The 24,831-nt window shown below is 37.3% G+C and overlaps 1 protein-coding gene across 2 annotated transcripts in view; it reads right to left on the reverse strand.

Annotated features, from left to right (window-relative positions):
• ATAD5 (ATPase family AAA domain containing 5) overlaps positions 1-24,831 on the reverse strand; it is a 55,058-nt gene that overhangs the window by 13,579 nt on the left and 16,648 nt on the right. Inside the window, exons 4-19 of one of the 2 annotated variants that reach the window (XM_053657418.1) lie at positions 24,658-24,822; positions 24,065-24,188; positions 23,350-23,431; positions 18,692-18,876; positions 16,920-17,083; positions 16,260-16,419; positions 15,506-15,835; positions 13,230-13,326; positions 12,152-12,228; positions 11,813-11,952; positions 11,561-11,711; positions 11,298-11,381; positions 7,438-7,614; positions 7,048-7,181; positions 6,487-6,580; positions 3,454-3,518 (exon numbers count right to left, since the gene is read on the reverse strand). In XM_053657418.1, coding sequence (XP_053513393.1) covers positions 3,454-3,518; positions 6,487-6,580; positions 7,048-7,181; positions 7,438-7,614; positions 11,298-11,381; positions 11,561-11,711; positions 11,813-11,952; positions 12,152-12,228; positions 13,230-13,326; positions 15,506-15,835; positions 16,260-16,419; positions 16,920-17,083; positions 18,692-18,876; positions 23,350-23,431; positions 24,065-24,188; positions 24,658-24,822 — 2,229 coding nt within the window. The remainder of the gene's footprint in view (positions 1-3,453; positions 3,519-6,486; positions 6,581-7,047; positions 7,182-7,437; positions 7,615-11,297; positions 11,382-11,560; positions 11,712-11,812; positions 11,953-12,151; positions 12,229-13,229; positions 13,327-15,505; positions 15,836-16,259; positions 16,420-16,919; positions 17,084-18,691; positions 18,877-23,349; positions 23,432-24,064; positions 24,189-24,657; positions 24,823-24,831) is intronic. The other variant, XM_053657422.1, reaches the window with a different exon arrangement.

Here is a 24,831-nt window from a genome sequence, read left to right on the forward strand (position 1 = left end):
CATCATTAATTCTTTCCAGAACTCATGACAAATGCTGAAACCGATGAGTACCAAAGGATGAAGCATTTTCTCTTTCTTTCAAGATTTTTTCGTTATTCTGTTGCAGGTGTCCTAATTTTTCCCCTTTTGCCCTCCTCTGCCCATCCCATACCTGACTCCCACAGTCAACACCACATGTTGTCCGTGAGTCATTCACACATGTTCTTCAATTAGTTTCTCCTCCTTCTTCCCATGGCATGACTCATGCAAGTGTCATGAGTCCTGATCAAGTGCCAAGTGCTGAAACATCATTTTTTTTCTTGTCAAAATGCAGTGAGTACAGGGTTTGACTAGTTTTGAAGCCGATGAGTACTGAGGTATGATAATATTGTTCTTTTTAAAATTTATTTTAGAGGGGAAGGGAGGGAGAGAAACATCAATGTGTGGTCGCCTTTTGCTGGCCCTTACCCAAGCATGTGCCCTAACTGGGAATTGAACTGGTGACCCTTTGGTTTATAGGCGGCACTCAATCCACTGAGCCACACATCCACAATGGCCAGGGAAACAGTATTCTGTTCTTTTTTTAAGAATATATTTTGCCCTGGCTGGTGTAGCTCAGTGGACTGAGCGTGGGCCTGCGAACCACACGATTGTGGTTCAATTCCCAGATAGGGCACATGCCTGGGTTGCAGGCCGGTTCCCTGCAGGCCAGTTCCCAGCAGGGGACGCACAAATGGCAACCATACATTGATGTTTCTCTCCCTCTCTCCTTCCCCCCTTCCCCTCTAAAGATAAATAAATAAAATCTTAAAAAAAAAAAAAGAATATATTTTATTGAGTATGCCATTACAGTTGTCCCATTTCTTCCCCCTTCATTCCCCTCCACCCTGCACACCCCTCCCCCACATTGCCCCCTTTAGTTTATATCCATGTGTCACAAGTTCTTTAGATTCTGTATTTCCCATACTATTCTTGCCCTCCCCCCTATTTTCTACCTACCATCTATGCTACTTATTTTCTGTACCTTCTCCCCTCTTCTCCCTCTCCCACTCCCCTGTTGCTAACCCTCCATGTGATCTCCATTTCTACAGTTCCCTCCTTATCTACCTGTTTGCTTAGTTTGCTCTTGTTTTAGGTGTGGTTGTTGATAACTGTGAGTTTGCTGTCCTTTCACTGTTCCATCTTTTTTATCTTCTTTTTCTTAGGTAAGTCCCTTTAACATTTCATATAATAAGGGCTTGGTGATGATGAACTCCTTGAATTTGATCTTATCTGAGAAGCACTTTATCTGCCCTTCCATTCTAAATGAAAGCTTTGCTGCATAGAGCAATGTTGGATGTAGGTCTTTGGATTTCATGACTGGGAATACTTCTTTCCAGCCCCTTCTTGCCCCTTCTTGCCTGTAAGGTCTCTTTTGAGAAATCCGCTGACAGTCTGATGGGAACTCCTTTGTAGGTGACTGTCCCCTTATCTCTTGCTGCTTCTAGGATTCTCTCCTTCATTTTAATCTTGGCTAATGTAATGATGATGTGCCTTGGTGTGTTCCTTCTTGGGTCCAACTTCTTTGGGACTCTCTGAGCTTCCTGGATTTCCTGGAAGTCTATTTCCTTTGCCAGATTGGGGAAATTCTCTTTTATTACTTGTTCCAGTAAGTTTTCCACTCGTGGCTGTTCCTCTTCCCCTTCTGGTACCCTTATAATTCAGATGTTGGAATGTTTATAGATGTCCTGGAGGTTCCTAAGCCTCTCCTCATTTTTTTTCAATTCTTGTGTCTTCATGTTTTTGTTTGGTCGTTTTTTTCTTCCTTCTGGTCTACTCCCTTGATTTGAGTCCCAGTTTCCTTTCCATCACTATTGGTTTCCTGTGCATTTCCCTTCATTTCAATTAGTTTAGCCTTCATTTGTTCCTCTAATTTGTGACTAAGATCAACCAGTTCTGTGAGCATCCTGATCACCAGTGTTTTGAACTGTGCATCTGATAGGTTGGTTATCTTTTGGTGGCTCGGATGTATTGGCTCTGGGGCTTTGAGCTGTTCTTCTTGAGCCATGATGTTTTGGTCTGTTCCCGCCTGTTATGTTTGAGGAGAGGAGCCTTAGGTGTTCACCAGGGCAGGTCAACCCAAGTCACTGGCTTGTGATGCTGTATGTGGGGGCGGGGTCAGAGAAGGGTAATGGCATTTGCTCTGCTCTCTCTTGGATCTCGGTTCCCTCTGCTGCTTCCCACAAGCAAATTGGGCCCTTCTGGTACTGGTTCCGGGTGTATGGGCTTGTGCACCCTCCAGGACCCTGTGGGTCTCTCCAACGAACTCTCAGTGAGCCTGGAAGCTTCTCCCGGCACCTTGACTCTGAAAGTTTTTCCAATTGGTGCTTTTAGGCTTTATTTCCCGGTACTGGAGCCCTGGTTTGTGCTGCCTCACTGCTTGCTCCTTCACTTGGTTTATCTGCGTGTGAATGTGTGACCGCAGTCAGCCTGCCACCTTGTGTTCTCACTAGGTCTGCCCGTTACCACCCCGCACCTGGGATCCACCAACTACCACCTGCGCACCTGGGTTGGTCCAGCAGATCTTTCCTGCCCGACCCCACTCCACCAGCCGCTGGCTCCACCCCTCTTACCAGTCAGGCTGAATGGTTTGTTGTTGTTGGACTTCCGTACAGTTCAATTTTCTGTGTTTTGGTTGCGTTTTTGCTACTAAAACTTTGTTGTCTTTAAACTTGGTTGTGTGAGGAGGCACAGTGTTTCCACTTACGCCTCCATCTTGGCCGGAAGTCAGTATTCTGTTCTTGATAGACATGTTCTATATCTACGTTTGTCAAAATTCATTGAGCCATACACTTAAAGTGGGTGAATTTTACTGTATATAAATTACTTGAATTCTCATACATTGGAGATTTGGCAGATTCTTTAAAAGTTAAAACAAATAACATAATGCAGATGACTCAACATTCCACTTACAGAATAGCCTGGATAAATCTAAAAATCATAATGTTAAGTAAAAGGATACATAATGTTTCTCATTATTTAAAATTTCATAATAAAAAAACTACTACTAAAGTTAATAAACATTAGAATAGTGGTTATTTCTGGTGAGGGGAATGTTGACTTTTTAAAAAAGGGCTCATGGGAAATTTTGGATGCAAAGGAAATGTTCTATACTTTGATCTGTGTGATGGTTACATGAAGGTTTACATATGTCAATACTTACCAAATTGTATACTTAAGGGCATTTTAACTATGTAAGTTTAACTTCAATAAAGTACTCTTACTATAAAAAACAATGAACATTAGAATCTAGTAAAAATTTGAATAGTTGAATGTTGGTAATTATTTTTAAATAAAAAACAATAACCAGAAGTTTCCTTAAAAAAGTTGAACATATTCTTAGTGACCACATTTTAAAATTATAACTATCACAGTAAACCAGGTTTTCATATAATTATCATATATAATTTATGATTGTCAAAATTCAAAACTTACCACAGGAGGAGTATTGAAATTAATTTCTTCAAAGCAGCCGTCAAACATTAAACTAAATGCTGGATCTATAGAAAAAAAAATTTTAACACATGGTGACCAATAAATCACTTTTTCTATAAAAACATTCTGTATTTCATAAGTAATAAAACAAATATCATGGAACTATTCAATAAAAATGGACTTTCTATCTTGACCTAACGCAGCTATGCTCTTTTAAGTAAACAACCATTTAACTTGTGATTACTATGATTTTTATCGATATTTTTATTTTTTAAATTGTTTTAAAAACAAATTCTTTTTTTAAATTGGTTTTTAGAGAGAGGGATGGAGAAAAACAAAAAGAAATATCAATTTGTTTTTCCATTTATTTATGCATTCACTGGTTGCTTCTCATATGTGCCCTGACCAGGGATTGAACCCACAAACTTAAGAGTTTGGGGACAGCACTCCAAATAACTGAGCTACTCAACCAGTGCCCTATCAATATTTTTATATTATAATCATTAATTTTCAAATGGGCCATTAATTTGTAAATGGAGTCTAACATAGACATATTTTCCTAGAGTAATCCATATCAGAAATATTATACTAAATATTTACAATGAAAAATATTAAACAATTAAAAAAAATTTAAATTCTCACAAGAGGATATGTTTTATTGATTAAAGAGAGAAGAAGGGAGAGGGGAATGGGGGGAAAAGAAAGGAAGAGAGACAGACAGACAGACAAAGATTGGGAGAGGGAAACATCTATGTGAGGGAGAAACACTGATAGGTTGCCTAACCATACACGTCCCAACATGGATGGAACAGGCAACCAAGGTATATGCCCTGACTGGAAACTGAACCTGCAACCAAGCCACGCAACCAGGGCTAGGAAACAATAATACAATACACTGAATTATACTAATGTATTGTAAGTTTTAAAATTCAACCTTGAATGCTTATGATTAAGAAGGTGGACTGACTTTGTCCATGTGATGATGGTTTACTTTAGCTAAAATCTGCAAAACTCCATATTATCAGGGAGGTGTGTTATCAGAAATTAAGAAATGGCTAAATTCAGGAGACTTCCGCCAAGATGGAGGCATAGGTGGATGTGCCGTGCCTTCTCACACAACCAAGTTTAGAGACAACTAAATATTAGCAACAGAAAACACAGCCAGAACACGGAAAATTGAACTTTTTGAAAGTCCGTTAACAACAAATTCTTCAGCCTGACCGGTAAGGGGCGAAACGAGCGGCTGGTGAAGCGGGGTTGCACAGGAGGACTCGGTCAGACGGACTCAGGCCGCGGAATCCAGACACGCGGAATCCAGGCGCAGGGATGGACCTAGTGAGCAACCCAGAGAGTAACCAGGCGAGCGACCGCGGGGGAGGCAGCGGAGGAGCGGTGCTGCGTGTTGACTGTGGTCGCGCATTTGTGCGCAGGTGGACAGGCGAGGGAGTGGGCAGCTGGACCGGGCCGGCGGGTCCCCGCGGCAAGCGGTAGTGGAGGGCGCCGCCATTTCCCTGCTCTGACCCCACCTCCACATACAGCGTCATAACCCAGAGACTGTGAGTGGCCCGGCCCAGGGGAACCACCTAAGGCGCTGCTCCTCACCCAGCTGTAAGAAACAGCAGAGGGGATCACCATTTCCCCGCTCTGACCACGCCCCCACATACAGCGTCACAACCCAGAGACCTGGGAGTCCAAGGCGACGCTTCTCACACTTAAAGAGCAGGAACAGACCAAAAATGTCACAGGAAGATCTTAAAGCCCCAGAGCCTATAGATCTAAGCAATGAAGAAATAGCAAAACTCTCAGACGCACAGTTTAAAACACTGGTGATCAGGATCCTCACAGAACTGGTTGATTATAGCCACAAATTAGACAAATATATGAAGGCGAAACTAATTGAAATGAATGGAATTGCAAAGGGCACCAATAGCAATGAAAAGGAAACTGGGACTCAAATCTATTAACAACCACACCTAAAACGAAAGCAAACTAAAAGGACAGCTAGATCAGGAGTGGAAACATAGAAATGAAGATCTCATGGAGGGTTAGCAACAGGGGAGTGGGAGGAGGAGAAGAGGGGAGAAGGTATAGAAAATAAATAGCATAGACAGTAGATAGAAAATAGAAGGGGGGGGGCAAGAATAGCATGGGAAATATAGAATCTAAAGGACTTGAGACACATGGTCATAAACTAAAGGGGGGGTAATGGTGGGGATGGGGGAGTAGGGTGGAGGGGAATGAAAGGGGGAATAGAACAACTGTAACAGCATAATCAATAAAAAAATTAAAAAAAAAAGAAATGGCTAAATTCAGTATTAAGGAACTGCAGACAGATTGGGTTCCATAAAATATTTTGACCAATAAATAAGGCACAATGATCTAATTATAGTATGAGGAAGAGTCAAGAGAAGAATCTTTTATTTTCCCTTCCAAAACCTCTTCACTCACTAATTCATATATCTTTATATCTATATTCTAGGCTATTGTCAGATACCTAAGTATCTAACACTCAACAAAGTGATTCAAAGTAGTACCCATTTTTTAAGTAATCACTATTTGCAAGGTATTTATATATACATATCCATAGACATACATACATATATATATACACATATATATTTAAACATTTTATTTATTTTTAGAGAGAGAGGAAGGGAGAGGGAAAGTGAGGGAAAGAAACATTGATTAGTTGCCTCTCATATGCGACCCAACCAAGGACTGAACCCACAACCCAGGGATGTATCCTGAGCACAATCAGACTAGTGACCTTTCGCTTTGGAGAACGACGTGCAACGAACTGATACACACTGGTCAGGGTGCAAGGCATTATATTAATTTTATAATTGCTCAAGGCTTCCAATCAACTGTAAATGTAGATAATTCTTAGTTTAAAAAATGATCTAGAACCCTCCTCATTTTAGAAAAAAGGATTTAATTTACTAGCAGACTATCAAAGGAACATTTCTAACTAAAATCAGCTTTTCTGAAATATTTTCATCAAAAGTAATTAGTTGTAAAACCACTGCTACCTACCACTTGTAGTAAGAATTACAGGTCTTTTAGTTGTCGCCATGAATGTTTTGATTGCATTCAAAAACCCAGCGTCTTCTTCAAAAATGACATCAACCTAAGAAAAACATAAATGTACTCAGTAAAAATATACTTACTGGATAGCCATTACGTATACTTAGTAGATATATTATATGTCTGTTAAGAGACAAAATATCTGAATTTATGAATGGTGTGAATTCAACCCATGCCAAAATCTTCCAATGTCTTACAACATTAAAAGAGTAAAAAAAAATAATCAAACATTAAAACCAAAGAAATGCAGTCACCTATCACTGGGTAAGTATGACTCAAAATAAAAATATTGAAAAAAATTAGTAACCCTGGGTATCATTAATCATCTTTATGAATAATTCTTCTATGGCTGACAGTTTCATTTGCTTTAACTTCAAATAGATCCAAGTAAGTATTCCTGATTTTCTTGGTTACCTTACAGTAATTTATAGTAACATATACCGTAATCTTTAGAGTAAGTTTTTATTATGAGACATCAGGAATGTATACCTCTGTAAGCCTACTGCCTACCTCCTCAAAAAGAATGAGAGATGTTGCATTTTTCCGGTTGGGCTCCTCGGCTCCATAGTCTTTCGCATTTGAATTAGTTGCGTTTGTAGATTTAGTCTGAATAATTTGCTTCTGTTCAAAAAAATTTTTGATTCCTGCATAAATAAAATATTAATATTTTACACAAAATTAACTTCTAACAGAACACTGGATATTTCCACAGAATAAGCTCAAACTGACATCCTCTAGCAAAACTGAAACAAAATAGCAAAAGTTCTTTATGAAAGACCTTCAGCATAGCTGAAGTTTAATAAATAGCAATAGGAATTCATGGAATAAGATCATATTTTTATGTATCGGGGTCATTAGTATTAAAAATGTTAGAATTACTTTGTCAATTTAATGTCTTACCTTTATTACTTTCCAGAAGTTCTCCTATTTCTTCACTAGTTTTCGTCTTGGAAGACACTTTAAAATAATTTGCTAAAGTTTTGGGTGGAAGTGCTCGCTTTGCTCCAGTACTTTGTAGTGATGGTGGAGGAAGCTTCCTTGGTGATGTAATAACTTTCTTAGGGGAACTGAATTTTTCTGCCAAAAACAAATTACACTTAAAAAATATTCTAAAAATTAAATAAATAGTAAAGATGGAGTTATCTACAGTTTATATTTCTATTCTTACCAGTTATAAATCACAGATGTAGAAATTTTCTTTCATTTTACATTCAAATACTCAATAGTCAAATATTACTGTATTTTTAGTCTATCAGTAGAGAAGGTAAAATTAGTCATTTGGAAAAGACACTCTTTTTCAAAGAAATATACATTCTTGAAGCAAATAATATTCATAATCTCTCCATTCTCTTTCTCTATACCTATGTGAGCTCAGAAAAGCCTGGAGAAAAAGTGTTAACAGTACATACTGAGCATGTTACAGAATTTTGTTGGCCGACTTCTGCCTAACACTGTAATACAATAATATTGCAAACACAGAATGTGTTTTTCTAGAGATGCTATGGAGAATGGACACAAAGTTTAAAAATAATGGGTAATCCCTCCCCCTCAGAAGCTGAAAACTCCAGGCCTTTATTCTAGAACATATACTTTTCTTCCATGTAAGGCCCCTGATGCAGTCCTTACACGCCCTATTCACTATCACATGGCCTCGCAACAGAATCTTCTGCACGTTCTGTCATATGGATACACTTCCACAACTGCGTCCTATTCTTTTTTGAACCCCCTATCTCCACAGATTTTATCATATCTCTTGGATATTACAGGGTTTCAAAAACTTTGAGTTTGAAAAAATTATCAGCCATCATAATTTCATAAAAACAGGACATTTTAACACCACAAGGAAAGAAATGCATAATTTTTATTTTTACTATTTTTAAAGATTTTATTTATTTATTTTTAGAGAGAAGGGAAGGGAAGGAGGAAGAGAGGGAAAGAAATATCAATGTGTTGGTTGCCTCTCATGCATCCCCTACTGGGGACTTGGCCTGCAACCCAGGCGTGTGCCCTGACTGGGAATCAAACCAGCGACCCTTTGGTTTGCAGGCCAGTGCTCAATCCACTGAGCCACACCAGCCAGAGCTGAAATGCATAATCTTAGAACAAAAAATGTTTATTTATATTGAACAGATTTCAATTTATTAAAAAAACCCTCATTACTCTGTCTTTTTCTACCTTTGTCATAGATCAAGGATTGCTTGATCATGGGCTGGCATCAGTCCAGATTATTGTTAGAAAATACATTCCAATTTTTACTTTAAGATACTCATAATCACAGGACTTGAATAGACACTTCTCCAAAATGAAAATCTTTAAAAAAAAATTAAAGCACCATAAGATCCAGCAATCCCAATTCTGGGTATATGTCCAAAGAAAACAAAAATAGGGTATCAAAAAGATATATGCTCTCTCATATTTATTTCAGTACTATTCACAACAGTCAAGATATGGAAGCAACCTAACTGCCCATAAAAGGATGGATGGATAAAGATCTGATATACACACCTAGCAGATTACTCAACCATGAGAAAGCACATCCTGTCATTAATGACAACATGCATGGACCTTGAGCGCATTATGCTAAATGAGAAGTCACAGAAAAACAAGTACTATATGATGTTGCTTATATATGAAATCTAAAAAAGCCAAATTCATAAAAAAGAGTAAAATGGTGCTTTACCAGGGGGACACAGGTAGAGAAATAGGACAGATGTTCCAAGGTATAAGCTTACAATGAAAGTAAATAAATCCTGGAGATCTAATGCATAGTGTATTGAATATATATATAATAATAATGTATTACAATCATTAAACTTCCTAAGAGGCTATAATTAATTATTCCAACCACTAAAAAGAAACAATAATTATTTAATATGATAGAGGTGTGAATTATTGATACAATGGCAAACATTATTACAATATATAAATGTATCAAGAAGCCCAGCAAACCCCCAAGCATATGAAGCAGGAAGAAAACTAGGCCAATGTATATTACAATTGCTTAAAACTGGTAATAAAGAGGAAATCTTAAAAGCAGCAAAGAAAAATGAACACAAAGGACTGATACACAGTAAATGCATACAAGTCTCTGAGTTCATAATAATGCCCCCCCCAAAACTATACAAAAACTCATTGGTCAATTCAGAGATTACGAGGGCACCAACATGCTAACCTGGTAAGTGAAAGGAAAGAATGAAGCACTTCTCATACCTTTCCTACACACACTGTATTTCAAAGTATCCAAATAGTGGCTGAGGAACAGTGCTTCTTAAAATTCTAACTAATTGAGACACACTGAGTGAATTACAAAACCACCATTATTTAACACCTAATGAAATAATGATTCTAGTAAACAAAAGATCATTAATGGCTACAAAATACCATCACGCAAGAGAGTGATGTGGGAACTTTATAATGGATGGATTAGACTGAAAACAAATCATCAATCAATTTTTTTAAATCCTTGCCTATGGATATGCTTACTGATTTGAGAGAGAGAAGGGAGGGAAGAGAGAGGGATAGAGATCAGTGGCTCTGGGGGACAAAGAGAAAGAAGAGAGGAAAGAAACATCGATTAGTCACCTTTATATACACGCACCCGGACTGGGAATCAAACCTGCAACTATTTTGGTGCATGCAACACTCCAACCAACTGAGCCACCCTGTTGGTCAATTTTAATATCACTGAAAGTGGGATAACCAGCCATTATGTATCTCCTGCTGTGATGTTACAGGAAGTACACAAGACCCATCTTTGTGTATGCTACCACAAAATGAAACTGAGTCTAATCAGGAACAGATTGAATTGCCAGTTTACAAGAAATATAGGAAGAGAAATACATTAATACCATGAAGATACAATCAAGCCAAATCCAGAATGTGAGAAATTTTATGACAAATGACCCATTCTCTTGAACTAAATGATATGAAAAGGGTTAAAGAATTGTAACAGATTAAAAAAATTTAAGAGACACTAATCAAATGTAAGATGTAGGGCCATGTTTGGATTCTGATTTGAACAAACCATTTGAAAAATTAGAAAACTAAACTGTATATTAGATCACATTAAGGTATGTAGTTAATCTTATTTGGTCTACTTATGATATTCGGGTTATGCTTTTTAGAAAGTCCTTATCCATTAGAGATACCTATTAAAGTAAATTCTAGGATTAAAATTCTACGACAGTCTTGACACTATTTTTATTTTTAGAACAGCCCAGTTAAAAATTAAAAAGAGACCTAACCGGATAGCTTAGTGGGTTAGAGCATTTTCTAGGTTGCCGGTTCAATCCCTGGTCAGGGCACATGTTAAGCATCAACCAAGAAATGCATGGATGAGTGGAACAACAAATTGGTGCTTCTCTCTTCCTTCCTCCCTCTCTCCCTCCATTCCTCCCCCTTCCTCTCTCTCTAAAATCAACTACAAAAAATATTTATGCTCTGGCTGGTGTGACCCAGTGGACTATTTGCCAGCCTGCAAATCAAAAGGTGGCAGGTTTGATTCCCAGTCAGGGCACATACCTGGGTTGCAGGCCAGGTCCCCAGTAGAAGCGTGTGAGAGGCAACCACACACTGATGTTTCTCTCCCTCTTTCTCCCTCCCTTCCCCTCTCTCTAAAGATAAATAAATAAAATCTCTTTTAAAATTAAAAATAAATAATTAAAAAGTTTGGGCGGGCCCTGGCAGGGTTGCTCAGTTGGTTGGAGCATCATCCCATACAACAACAGTTTGCAGGTTCGATTCCAAGTCAGGGCACATACCTAGGTTGTGGTGCAGTCCCTGGTTGGGGCATGCATGGGGGGCAACCAACTGATGTTTCTCTTTCTCTCCCCCTTCCTCTCTTTCTGAAATCAATAAAAACATACATTTTTATGTTTTTATTGAGGATTAAAAAAAAGTCATGAGTGGGAGTGATGGGGGAGGGTTCTAAAAAAAATAAAAAATAAAATAAAAAATGCTAATTATCAATTTTTCCCCCTAGATTTTATTTTATCGACAGGGTGTGACAAAATAATTTACTTACTTGGTGACCTGCCTATGTTGTGGCTATTAAAAAAACAAGGTTTTTGTGCGTTTACACCTTGCTTGTCTACTTGATGGGACTGAGTAGCTTCCTTTAGTTGAGATAGAATTTGTCTTCCACTGCGCTGAGAAGAAGCGTTTACTTCAAATATCTACAGAAAGAATATATTTTAAAAGGCAGAATGGTTTATGTTCTCTTTTAATTCAAGGGTAATTACTGCATTGACACTGCTCCACTGTAGCTGTGACTAACCTTGAAGCCGAGCTCCTGCGCACAAGCGTACACTGCGGCTGTTTTTCCCACGCCTGTTGGCCCTGTTATGAGGACAGTATTGCAAAGACGATTCTCTTCTTCGTCTGAACTGCCTTTAAAGTCAATGCTATCCGACAGATCTGAAATATTATTCAAATGCATATAAAACGACAGTTGCTTAAGCAGCAATCCTACCTCACCAAACCCATAGATGCTAAAAATTTAATGTGCAAAAACTAGAACACTTAATATAAAATATGAGTAAGATATTTTATAGAAGTTTTTAGCAAATATAATTCTAAAACGTCATTCAAATGGGAAAAAAATGACTCAAAATACCTTGCTTCTCATCTCTTTTTCCCTTCAAATTTTGTCTTTCTTCCAATTCAGCTCTTCTTTTCCAGTCTTTCAACCAACTGCCATAAGAAAATGTATGTTAATAAAATAATTCACAGGATATAGATAGACTATATGTACAAGGATACTTGCTGCAACATGGTTTACATTAGCCCACAAAAGGAAAAACCTAAAAGTACAACAGTCGAGGAAAAGATACATATGTTATAGCCATATGAGACACCAATACCCAGCAACTAAAAAGAATCTAGGTAGACTGTGTGATAACATGGAGGATGTCTAACATACAATGCTAAATATAAGAAAGATTAACTTGTCCGGAGCTAGACCACCTGAGTTTAAATTCTAGCTCCATCCCTTTCCAGCTGTGTGACCTTAAATACTCAACCTCTCTAGGCGTCATTCCTTATCTATGAGATAAAGACAACAGTACTTATACTATAGTTCTAAGGACTAAATGAGCTAAGAACAATGCAAGTACTTAGAACAGTGCCAAGCTCAAGGTGTTAACTCTTGTTATGGGGTGCAATTCCTCATATGAAATCCTTTGAGCCAGATGGATTTTAGAATTCAGAATTTTTCAGATATTAGGATAGTAATTTGGTACATGTACTTACATCATAGCCCTAAAGAGGTCTGTGGCAGTACATCCACAATCACTTACTATCTCTATTTTAAAAAATGTATGAATGCCTATAAGCAAGAGCAATAAACACCACAAATAACTTTATGTAATAAAATTAACACACTTCCAGTTTTCAGAACTTTTTGGATGTGAAAATTATAGAAAAAGAGATTATGGACTTGAATTAGTAATAATGTGACCCCATTTGTTAGGAAAGAAGAAACTAATGTATGTAAAAACATCTTCTGAAAGATTTTACAAGAAACCTTTAAGAGTGGTTTACCTCTAGGAAAAAGAGACAGATATTTACTTATAATTCTTCTGTACTTTTTTCTGTTAAGATTTTACCATATAATGTATTACTTTATAACTTTTAGGTTTCAGAATAAAATTTTAAAAAACTAGATTCATAAACCATTTCTTAATTTGACCAACCTATGCAGCTTTTCTATAGCTAGCTCATTGCCTATGAGTTCACTGGAGTTCTGTGGTTGATACTTTTCTGTCCAAAGTGTGTCTTCAGTTCCAGAATCTAAAGCAAAAAATAGATATCAAATATTTGTTCCCTGACATAAACACATATTCTTAGACATCTGCATTAAGTTCATGTAACAATAAATATTTGTACGAATACTGTATTTATATCTACAAATTGCCAAAAAGAAAGTTTCAAAACATAATATTATACTGAAAATTCTTCACATCAAATTCCTCCCTCAAAAACCACCATAAACCCTGGCTGGTGTGGCTCAGTGGACTGAGCGCTGGCCTGTGAAGCAAGGGGTCGCCGGTTCAATTCCCAGTTGGGGTGCATGCCTGGGTTGCAGGCTGGACCACCAGTTCGGGGTGTGCAGGAGGCAACCACACATTGATGTTTCTCTCCCTTTCTTCCTCCCTCCCTTCCCCTCTTTGTAAAAATAAATAAATAAAACATTTAAAAAAATTATAAGGTCTCATGACAGTAAGATTTAAAAGTGTACACTTAAATTTTTAATAATAATTCAAGAAACATGACACAGGGAAAATAATTTTTACCATACTGCCCTGGCCGTTGTGGCTCAGTTGGTTGGCAAGTTGCCCCATAACCCAAAGGCTGGAGCTCGCATTCCCAGGAAGGGCACGTACTTAGGTTCAATATGTGGACCCTGTGGCCTCCATCCCCGGGCTCAGCACCTGTGCTTCCCGGTTCACATGCAGAGAGACAACCGAATGAAGCTTCTCTCTCACATTGATGTTTCTCTCTCTCTCCCTTCTTCTCTCTCACTGATGTCTCTTTCTCCCCCTTCCTGTCTCTCCCAAAACAATGAAAAAAACAAAACAAAATAAAATGTACAGCTAGAGACCACATCAGACCAACACCACCCTGCCCCTGTACAGCTGACCCTCCACAGAGGGTGGAGATTGGTGGTCAGTGGTCACAGCCAGTCCTTGCAGCTGACTGGCCTGGATAAATCCCTCCCATTCACCTGCCAACAGCAACCAAGGCTCAACTACAAGAAGAGGGTGTACTCAGCTCACACAAAGGGCACATCTCGAGTACCCAGTTTGGGTGATAGGGGAGGCTGTGCCACTGGACCCAACAGGACTCCTACTACATTAGGCCAAGACAGGGAGTCAAAGCAGCTCTACCTAATACACAGAAACAAACACAGGGAGGCTGACAAAACAAGGAGACAAAGAAACATGGTCCACATGAAAGGACAGATCAAAACTCCAGAAAAAGAGCTAAACAAAATGGAGATAAGCAATCTATCAGGTGCAGAGTTCAAAACTGGTTATAAGGATGCTCAAGGAACTTAGTGAGGTCCTCAACAGCAAAGAAAAGATCCAATCAGAAACGAAGGATATACTAATTGTAATAAAGAACAATTTACAGGGAAACAACAGTAGAGTGGATGAAGTCAAGAATCAAATCAATGACCTGGAACATAAGGAAGAAAAGAACAACCAACCAGAACATCAAGAAGACAACAAATGAGGACAGTGTAAGCAGCCTCTGGGACAACTTCAAGAAATGCAACATTTGCATCACAGGGGTGCTAGAAGAGACAGAGCAAGAAATTAGAAATCTACTTTAAAAATTGTGAAAGAAATTGTCCCTAATTTGGTGAAGGAAATAAACATGCAAGTCCAGGAAGCACAGAGTGCCAAACAAGAAGGATGCAAAGAGGCCAACTCTAAGACACAGCATAATTAAAAGGTCAAAAATTTAAGATAAAGAGAGAATCTTAAAAGCAGCAAGAGCAAAGGAGACAGTTACCTACAGGGGAGTTCCTATAAGACTGTCGGCTGAGTTCTCAAAAGAAACTTTGCAGGCTAGAAGACATGTCGATGTGAGAAACATCATCGGCTGTCTTCTACATGCACCTCAACCAGGGATCGAACCCACAACGTAAGTATGTGCCCTGTCTGAGGACTGAACCCTTAACCTTTTGGTTTTACAGGATGACACTCCAACCAACTGAGACATACTAGCCAGGGCAATCCCAGGTTTTTAAAAAAGCATAAGTATTTACAGAAGCACAGAAAAATCAAAGACCAAACACCAATGTGGTCATATACAAGACTCTAATCAATGAGACTTCCACTTCTTATTTTATACATATCACAGTTTAAACTTGCAATGAGCACATATTAAAAGAGAGGGGTAGAGACAGATTAAAAAAAACAACAAAAGAGTTCTAGGACCAGAGGGAGAAAAATGAATTTACCAGGAATAGAAGATATTTCTGACGTAGAAGCTTTGTCGTCATCTATTATGAGAACATCAGAATCTCCTACTGCTTCTGTTTCCACTTTACATGTAGTACTCAGAGCAGCTTGATTCTTCCTGCACGTTTTAGAACATCGACCTTTGGGAGAATTTAGTTTTGTCCCAGTGGAATTGTTTCTTTTGTCAAATTCTTTTGGTTTTCCATTTATCATTTTTGGATTTTCTGAGTACTCATTTGGTTTCTTTCTTTTTGACTTATGGTTTTCTGTTTCCACTCGTTTCCTTTTGGTTTCTTTTAGATTGACACTGGGCTCTAGCTGTACGATTTCTATACAGAAACAGAAATGCATATCCTTACTAATGAAAAATATTTAATACCCAATAATCATAGTAATATTACTTCAAAACATCCAATTGTCTTACTATAAAAATGAAAGGCAAGAACCAAATGTGGCATACTGAAAGCAAGCTGAATATCTTGTTATTTAGAATGCCTTTGTACAAGCTATAAAAGTTCAAATTACCTCATTTAAGGCTTTCCTTAGTGAATAAGTAATAGCTGTCTTAGGGCTGGCATCCCTAAAAGCTGGCAGGGGCTAACAATGCATTGCACAAGATGCTTTACTTCCGTTGAACAAATTCTCCCTGCCAACCATAAGCAATGTTCTCTTCATTATGACCACTTCCAAGAGTCAATGGCTCTTAGTGCTCTCAAAAGGAAAATGTTAACATAAAAAATAATTATCACTAACCTTGTTCACAATGACATTCAGAGAGTACTTTGTGCTCAGTTCGTTTTTTAAGAAGCAAAGGAAAATATTTCCTCAAAGAAAACTCAGGATTTGACCACCTAATTTCCTCCAGCAAAAGATTTCTTACTTCTTCAGTAAAGTCCTTCCTTCTTCCCGTAAACTGAAATAAAGAATAAACGACTCAATAACTGACCCACATCATCTATTAACATTAAGCACAATGCTACCAACTACTTTGTCTATAATAAGTCAATATTAGCTTTCGTCACAAAAATGTAACCTTGATGGTAATGTTACTAAATGTAACCTTGAGGGCAAAAACTTCATTTGCATAGCTTTTGAAGGACTTAGTTCATATTTCTACTGTTCTGTTTCAACTAATTGTACTTCACATACTTACTAGGCTATAATGATGACTTATAAAGTATCTAAATGTATTCTATAATGTAATCTCTTGAAACTGGCTATCATTAATTCTTAAAACATTTTTATAGCTCTAGAAATATTTAAAAGAGATATGTACTTCAGCTGCAATTTATTTTTTAAAAATGAACTCTAGGAAAAAATGAACTTGAGGCTACAACAATAGATATCCACATTTTTTTCCTCTAAAAGATGTGAAGCAAATGCCACACAATGGATGAGCTTTCTAATACTTACCACAAGAGCAGATTTATTACTTTTCAAATTTGAATTCAATGTTGAAAATTCACCAAGGGCAATAACACATTTTGAGAGATCTTCCACCTCTACTTGAGTATTCAACTGTTTAAGTTTAGTTAAAAGAGGACAAGTGGGTGGTTTCAAATGCCACAAATGGCACTCTAAAGAAAGACAGAAAGATTGTCGTAATTACCTTCACTCACATATTATCAATTTATCAAATGCCAAGTATATAAACATGAGAAGACTTCATGCAACTACATAGTTAACACAAAAGTATCAAAACTCAGTTGAGAACATAAGGAAGAAAAATCCTCACCTCCAAAAATGTACCATTAATAAAATTACCCAGTCTTCCCTCCCAGCTGTTAAAAATAAGCAAATATCTACAAATTTTCTTCTCTTTTTAAATCAACCTTGCTTCTCATGGTAAAAATTTCAGGGTCGGTTAACATCTTGGTTTAAAGTTTAATCTCTGAAGTCAGACCTGGATTCAAATCCACACCTTGCCACTTACTAGCTAGGCGGGTGTGGGCAAGATCCTAAACCTTAGTTTCTTCAGGTGTGAAGTAGGGGTGACAACTATAATACTCAACCTCCTAGAGTAGTTAAGGAGATGAAATCACATTGGCTTACAAGTGCTCGGCAGAATGCCAGGTAACAGTTAAGTGTTCGCTAACTCTGAAGGTTCTAAGAGAGAGGTGCTCTCGGTGACAGCCTCATCTGTTCATCACAAATAGGTACACTAAGTTTTACAGTAACATGCCTCTGAGATGGCTTTGTCAAAATCAGGGGAAAACAAGCATAACTAATTTCTATAGCTGAACATAAAAATGCTATATAAAGCTGAACTAGGAAAAAATAACAAGGAAAGGCTTCATAAACTGAATGGCCAGCAGCAGCGTTGGGAAAAAAGGAAAAGTAGAATATTACTACAGAGACAGACTGGGATGTTTTCCATGCATGAGACACTGAATGAAACTCAGAAAGTACCAAGGTCAGAAACCCAAAATGAAATGAAAGAGAAAAGAACATAGTGTACATTTCACGATCGGAGTGCACTAAACCAAACCACAAAGCCAGCTGAGAAAAAAGTTGTTTTTGTGCTGACAAAAATAACTTTAGGTAGAAACAATGAAAAAACGAAGATATAAGGCTTTGTATATTACCAGCAATTAAAAACCACATAAGTAAAGTAAGACTATGGTTGCTACAACATGAAAATCCATACGAAATTAGGTCATAGTCAAACTAACATCACTGTATAAGAGGCTTGTGCGAGCAGCTCACTCCTGTGCATGGTGCACGTGAGAACAGGGTATGGTGCTAAACTGCAAATGCTGTGCTGGAAAGTAGGCAGATTTCCCCGGAACTTTCAACGGTAGCTTGGAAAGGGCAGGACTGGAACTCCTGTGAGAAATTCTTAAAAATGATCTCTTCACACATAGGCTACAATTTGAGAAGAGAATTGCCTTCCTTTTAGATCACAGGGCCTCTCTGGAGAACACTATGCACTTACAGTTCCACACATGTGTGCCCGCTGCCCTGGCATAAGGGATAAAGGCTGAGGATGCCTTTGGCTTTCTTGCTCCCTCATCTCCATCCTTGGTAAAGTGAGTCCAAGGCACAGGAAGAGACTTTAAATTCCCACTAAAATCGCTATATAAGAATTATACTTAAACTGTAGCCTCATCTTAAACCAACTTATATAGTTCCATATTACTTCTACATTTTCAAAGTAAATATTCAATAACAATTAACAAGCTCACCATCATCTTTTTGTTGTACGTGAACAACTCTCTGGAAACTGGTACTCACTGCATTGTACACATCTAATGCAGCAGATTTCTTTGCAATTTGCCGTTTCAACAAATCTGGCAGACCACTCATTAGAAAGTCACGCTTTGCTCTCAGCTGCATGTCACAATCCTGAGATCTTTCAGATGTATCTTGACTTTTAAGAAAATGATGTGAAAAAGAAAGCTAAGGTTTATCAAAACTTAAAAAAAAAATAAACTATCTGTAAAATAAATACCTTTTAATTTGAAAAGATTTAATCAGTTGTTAGCTTATCATAAAACATTCTTTTTTGCTTATCATAAAAACAAGTCTATTAGTGTTAAGAAGTTAAATAAGTATATAAGTATATATAGAAAAAAAAAGACGGACATCCACCAAAATGTTAACAGGCTATTTTAGAGTGGTGGGATTTTTCCTTCTTCTTTCTTTTTTTAAAAAAAATATATTTTATTAATTATGCCATTATAGTTGTTCTATTTCCCCCTTCATTACCCTCCACCCTGCACACCCCCTCCCCCACCACTCCCCCCCTTTAGTTTACGACCACCTGTCTCAAATTCTTTAGATTCTACGTTTCCCATACTAATCTTGCCCTCCTCCCTATCTATTTTCTACCTACCATCTATGCTACTTATTTTCTGTACCTTCTCACCCCTCTCCTCCTCCCACTCCTCTGTTGATAACCCTCCATGTGATCTTCATTTCTATGGTTCTGCTCTTGATTTAGCTGTCCTCTTAGTTTTCTTTTGTTTTAGGTGTGGTTGTTAATAACTGTGAGTTTGCTGTCCTTTTACTATTCATCTTTTTAATCTTCTTTTTCTTAGATAAGTCCCTTTAACATTTCATATAATAAGGGCTTGGTGATGATGAACTCCTTGAATTTGATCTTATCTGAGAAGCACTTTATCTGTCCTTCCATTTTAAATGAAAGCTTTGCTGGATAGATCAATCTTTTCTGTCTTTCTTTTTTTAAAAAGATATGCATTTATACATATAACATTCAGAAAACAAAATCAGTGCCATGTTTCAAAAAAGTGAATACCAGGACTTCTAATGTAATACCATTTCCAATATAATAGCAAGAACACTAGTGCCCTTATTAATGCTTATCTTCATATTGCTAATCATAGGAATGCTGGCTCAGGGGAGGCAGGTAAGGAGGGAGAAGACGGGATGCTGGAGTGGCCAAGCGGGAAAGAGTGTGGTGGGGGTGTGTCACAGCTTATACACCCTTCCAAGCCTGCCATAGGAGGAGAACCGTAATATTATCTACAAATAGGAATTTGGGTTGATAATTAAAGACAGGCTACAAAAACTTCTACTTCTATTTTTCTTTCCTATTTGAGAGAATGAGGGAAAGGTGAGATCTAAAGCCAGATTGGAGGGATGAGTCATAGGAAAGAGGAAGTTAACCTTTTTTACTATTGTTAATAGGAGGGAAGGAGGAAAAGATGGGTAAACAAGTTGTAGCTAAATTACAATAATATGTACCTATAGCAGAAAATAAACTGTAAGGGGAAGGGTACAGGTACTAATATAAAATATACAGCCCTGGCTGGTGTGGCTCAGCAGACTGAGTTCTGGCCTGTGAACCAAAGGTTCGCCGGTTCCATTCCCAGTCAGGGCACATGCCTGGGTTGCAGGCCAGGTCCCCAGTTGGGGGGCATGTGAGAGGGAACCACACACTGATGTTTCTCCCTCTCTCTTTCTCCTTCCCTTCCCCTCTGTCTAAAAACAAAATAAGTAAAATCTTTAAATATTTCTATGTACTAGAAATCAACAACTGGAAGATAAAGTACCATTGATAATAACATTAAAAACGCTAAATACTTACAGGTTACATTTAATATTAATAAAACTTAAATGGAGATATATACCATATTCTTGGATCAGAAGTGTCATTACTGTTAAAATATCAATTCTCCCCAAATCAACTAATAAATTTAACACAGTCATCACAAAATCCTTGCAGACTTGTACAGGAATGCTCACAGCAACTTTATTCACAGTAGCTTAAAAATGGAAACATCCCAAAAGTCCAGCAATAGGTGACAGAGACAATGGAATATTCATACAAAAGCAATGCATTACTGACAACATGAATAAATCTCAAAATTAACATGCCGAATAAAAGAAGCCAGATACAAAACAGTATATACTACACAATTTCATAAACACGCAATCCTAGAAAATGCAAATTAACACACAGAAAAGAGATTAGTGTTTGCCTGAAGCTGAGACCAGAGGAGGAATGGACTGCAGAAGAGAGTAAGGGACCTTTTAGGGGTAATGGAAATAAGTGAGTGTCTTTATTATAGTGGTGGTGGTTTCCGTGTGTACGACTGACAGAGCTCACCACATTACAGTCTTCAAATACAGACAGTTGACAGTATATAATTATACCTCAGTTAAGTTTTGAAGTTAATTAAATTAATTGATGAAACACAAAACCCTACAATGATGTATAGTGGTAGCCTATTAGAATGGCTAAAATTAAAAACTATGATAATGTCAAGTACTGACAAGAATGTGTAGCAACTGGCACTCTCAACTTTGTTTCTTCGTAAAGTGGAAAAAACACCTGGGAAAATGGTTTGGCATATTGTGTTAAACATGCACCTACCCAACGATGGGAGCTGGAGGGCAGAGATTACGTGCAAGAGGCATAGGGAGCATTATGAAGAGTGATGAAGATGTTTTATATCTTTATTGTAGTGGTGATTGCACATATATGTACATTTGTTAAATTTCAAATTGTTTATTTAAAATAAGTGCTTATTGTATGTACATCATACTTGAATAAAGTTGATGTAAGTATATATACATGTGTCTGTGCATACTGAGCAAAAGTAACTAGACACAAAGAATAGATAAATATATATTTATATTTATTATGTTTAAATATATAAAATTAAAGTTTATGTAAAGTTGTAAAACAGACAAAACTAATCTATGGCAATAGAAATCAGAATAGTGGAGAACTTTTGTGGTGGTGGTGAAAAAAAACAGAAAAAGAGTAACTGTCCTGGAATAACATAAACATACTATATCTCCATATAATGCACTTATCAAAACTGTATGCTTAAGATTTGTACATTGAACAACATGTAACTATATGTCAATTAAATTGAAACAGGAAAAAAAATGACCTGAACACACAATGTCCCTAAATTTGGTTTTCTTTCACTGTGCCGTCCACTTACATAGACCAGAACTTGAGGGTCATGCTTACCCCTTCCTGTCCCCCATCCTGACTCTAACTAATTAGTCATTAAGGGTTCTCAAATTTATCTCCTAAATTTTTTCATACACCATTCCCAACACCTGAGTCCATATTTCCATCATCTCACACCTGGACTCCCACATCCACTCTAAACCCTCCTCTATGCCACTCTTCACACACTGCCAAATTAACCCAGCAGTCAGATTAAACTTGCAAAATCCAAATGGCCACACGCAAATTTAAAACCCTTTGATTGGACTGACACTCACCCCTCCAGCTTAAGCTCATTCCTCTCACCCTGCTCTCTATGCTTGAGCCACACTGGCGTTCCTCCAGGCCTCTGTATTTACCAGGCTCCATCAGCTGTAGGGACTGTGCACAGATTATTCCCTCTGACTGGAGCACTGCTCCTCCCTCCGATGAGTTCCTGCTTATCCTTCAGTTCAGGGGTCCTTTCCTCAGCAAAGCCTTTCTTGACAGACCAAATTTACTTAATATAAGCTTTAATAGAGCCCTGGCTGGTGTAGCTCAGTAGATTGAGTACAGGCTGCAAACCAAATGGCCACCAGTTTGATACCCAGTCAGGGCACATGCCTGGGTTACCGGCCAGGTCCCCAGTGCGCGGCTCATGAGAGGCAACCACACATTGATATTTCTTTCCCTCTCTCATTCCCTTCCCCTCCAAGTATAAATAAATAAAACCTTTAAAAAAAACTTTAATACAACTTTCTATCTCTCCTTCTAGAATAACTGCAATATTTCACTTGTTGACCCAATTAATGTTTAATCATAGACTGTCTTTCCTCTCGGGTATAAACCTCATAAGGACAGGGAATGTGTCTTATTTTGTTCTTCATAATATTCCTAGTACCAAAAGCAGTGCTTGATATTTAAATATTTACTGAATAAGTTCATAATCAGCTATTTGGTATTTTTTTGTTTGCCAGTTTATTTTTCAACTGTTTTGTTTGGAGATGGCCACAAAATGTTTTAAAAAACTAAGATCTTCACATTCATTTGTAGCATTGTCAATACTGTCATCTTTTAAAATGAACCTATAGCCCTGGCTGGTTTGACTCAGTGGACTGAGTGCCAGCCTGCAAACCAAAACGTTGCTGGTTTGATTCCCAGTCACGGCACATGCCTCGGTTGCTGGCCTGCTCCCCAGTTGGGGGTGTGTGAGAGGCAAAAGATCAATGCATCTGTTGCACATCAATGTTTCTCTCCCTCCCTTCCTTTTTCTAAAAAATAAATAAAATCTAAAAATAATGAAAATAAATAAATAAAATTAACCTATTAGAACTTCAAATAATAATTTACATGCTTTCTTATCAAAGTAAACAAATAAATATAAAATACAACCCATAAAACATTTTGGCATTTAAAAATTTGCACTGGACTGACCTGCTTTCATCAAAACCAAGGATAGGATCAGCTGTTTTATGAGCTTTTCGGGTATGAAATAAAGGTGCGACTTTCATTTTTCCTTAGAAAAAGAAATACTTAGGTTAGCATTAATGTTCATCATCTCCACTTACCTCCAGCTACTTTCAAAATCACATCTCTCTTTTTAAAGTTTAAAAAGATTAACTCCTTACATTTTTTTTTAATTAAAAAAAATTTTTTTAATTAAAAAAAAATCTATATAATGATTTGGTCCTTCATCTGGCAATTTTGTTGCCAGAATCTCTTGGAGAACAATTTTTTTTTAAAACTACATATTCCCACTACCCACCTCTGGAAATTCTTAATTAGTGTGTATAGAAGAAAAGAAAGATTTACTTTTAAAAAATTTTACCCAGATGATTTTGATGATTAGCCCAATTAGGGAACCACTAACTTAACCGAGGATAAATAGATACACAAATGCAATAACTTAAAATATACTCAGTTAAAAATATACTCTTTGCAAAACTCCTTTTTTAATCTTTTTTATTTAATTATTTTTCAAGTAAAAACTATTTACATTATAACTTTACTTACTAAAATAGATAAAAGATTTAATATAATCAAGTTATATTCTATAAGATGTGATTAAATTAATGTAAGAACATTCAGAAACATATAATCCCTCCAAAACATTCTAATGTTCATCATATATGTTATCAAATCTGATTACCAGGTACATTTTTAGGAGTCTTGTTAGGTTTTTTCCCTAGCACATCATTTAGACACTGGAGTTTCTTCTGCTTTGTCTCAGAATGCTTTAAAGAAGTAGAACTTGAATTTATTATTACAGAGTCCTAAGACAAAATAAGAAAAAAATGTTCAAAATATGTCATATAATTAATGTCATTAAAATTTCAAAAGGATCACAGAGCTAGAAGCCACAGACAAGATAATTTTACATTAGCAACTCCATACATCTCCCCATTATGAGACTATAAACTGAAAGAAGTAAAAATCGCACCATTTAGGGACAAATGAATAATTTAGTGTGAATAGAGCCAAAAGGTTATACATGAGGAAGGGCAGTGTTTTGAAGGAAGGAAAGAGCTATTTCGGCCATGAAGGGTCTTGAATGACTCGATAAGGATTCAGACTACTTTCTGCAGGCAAAAGAGACCCAAAGCCTTAAATGAAAATAACAGTCTTCCTGCCACCTCAAGGCTACCTTACAATTCTACCTCTAACTTTATAATGGTTTCCTCTCCCACCCCCAAACAACAGACTAGCGCAGAATTTATATCAATAAATATTTGTAATACTTACTTCTGTGCCTGATATTTTGTTCCTTTCAGGAAGAATCTGATGTCTAGATGAACGCCTTAAGGGTGTCACTATTTCTTCAGCAGCTTTTGACCTACTAATGTGTAAAGCTTTTGCTTTTTCAACCAATTGTTTTGCTTTTGATACATTTTTTGAAGTATTGCTTGCCTAAACAAA

This window comes from Artibeus jamaicensis, unplaced genomic scaffold (assembly GCF_021234435.1).
Source record: "Artibeus jamaicensis isolate MK-2021 breed Jamaican fruit bat unplaced genomic scaffold, CSHL_Jam_final contig_1998, whole genome shotgun sequence".
Classification (NCBI taxonomy): domain Eukaryota; kingdom Metazoa; phylum Chordata; class Mammalia; order Chiroptera; family Phyllostomidae; genus Artibeus; species Artibeus jamaicensis.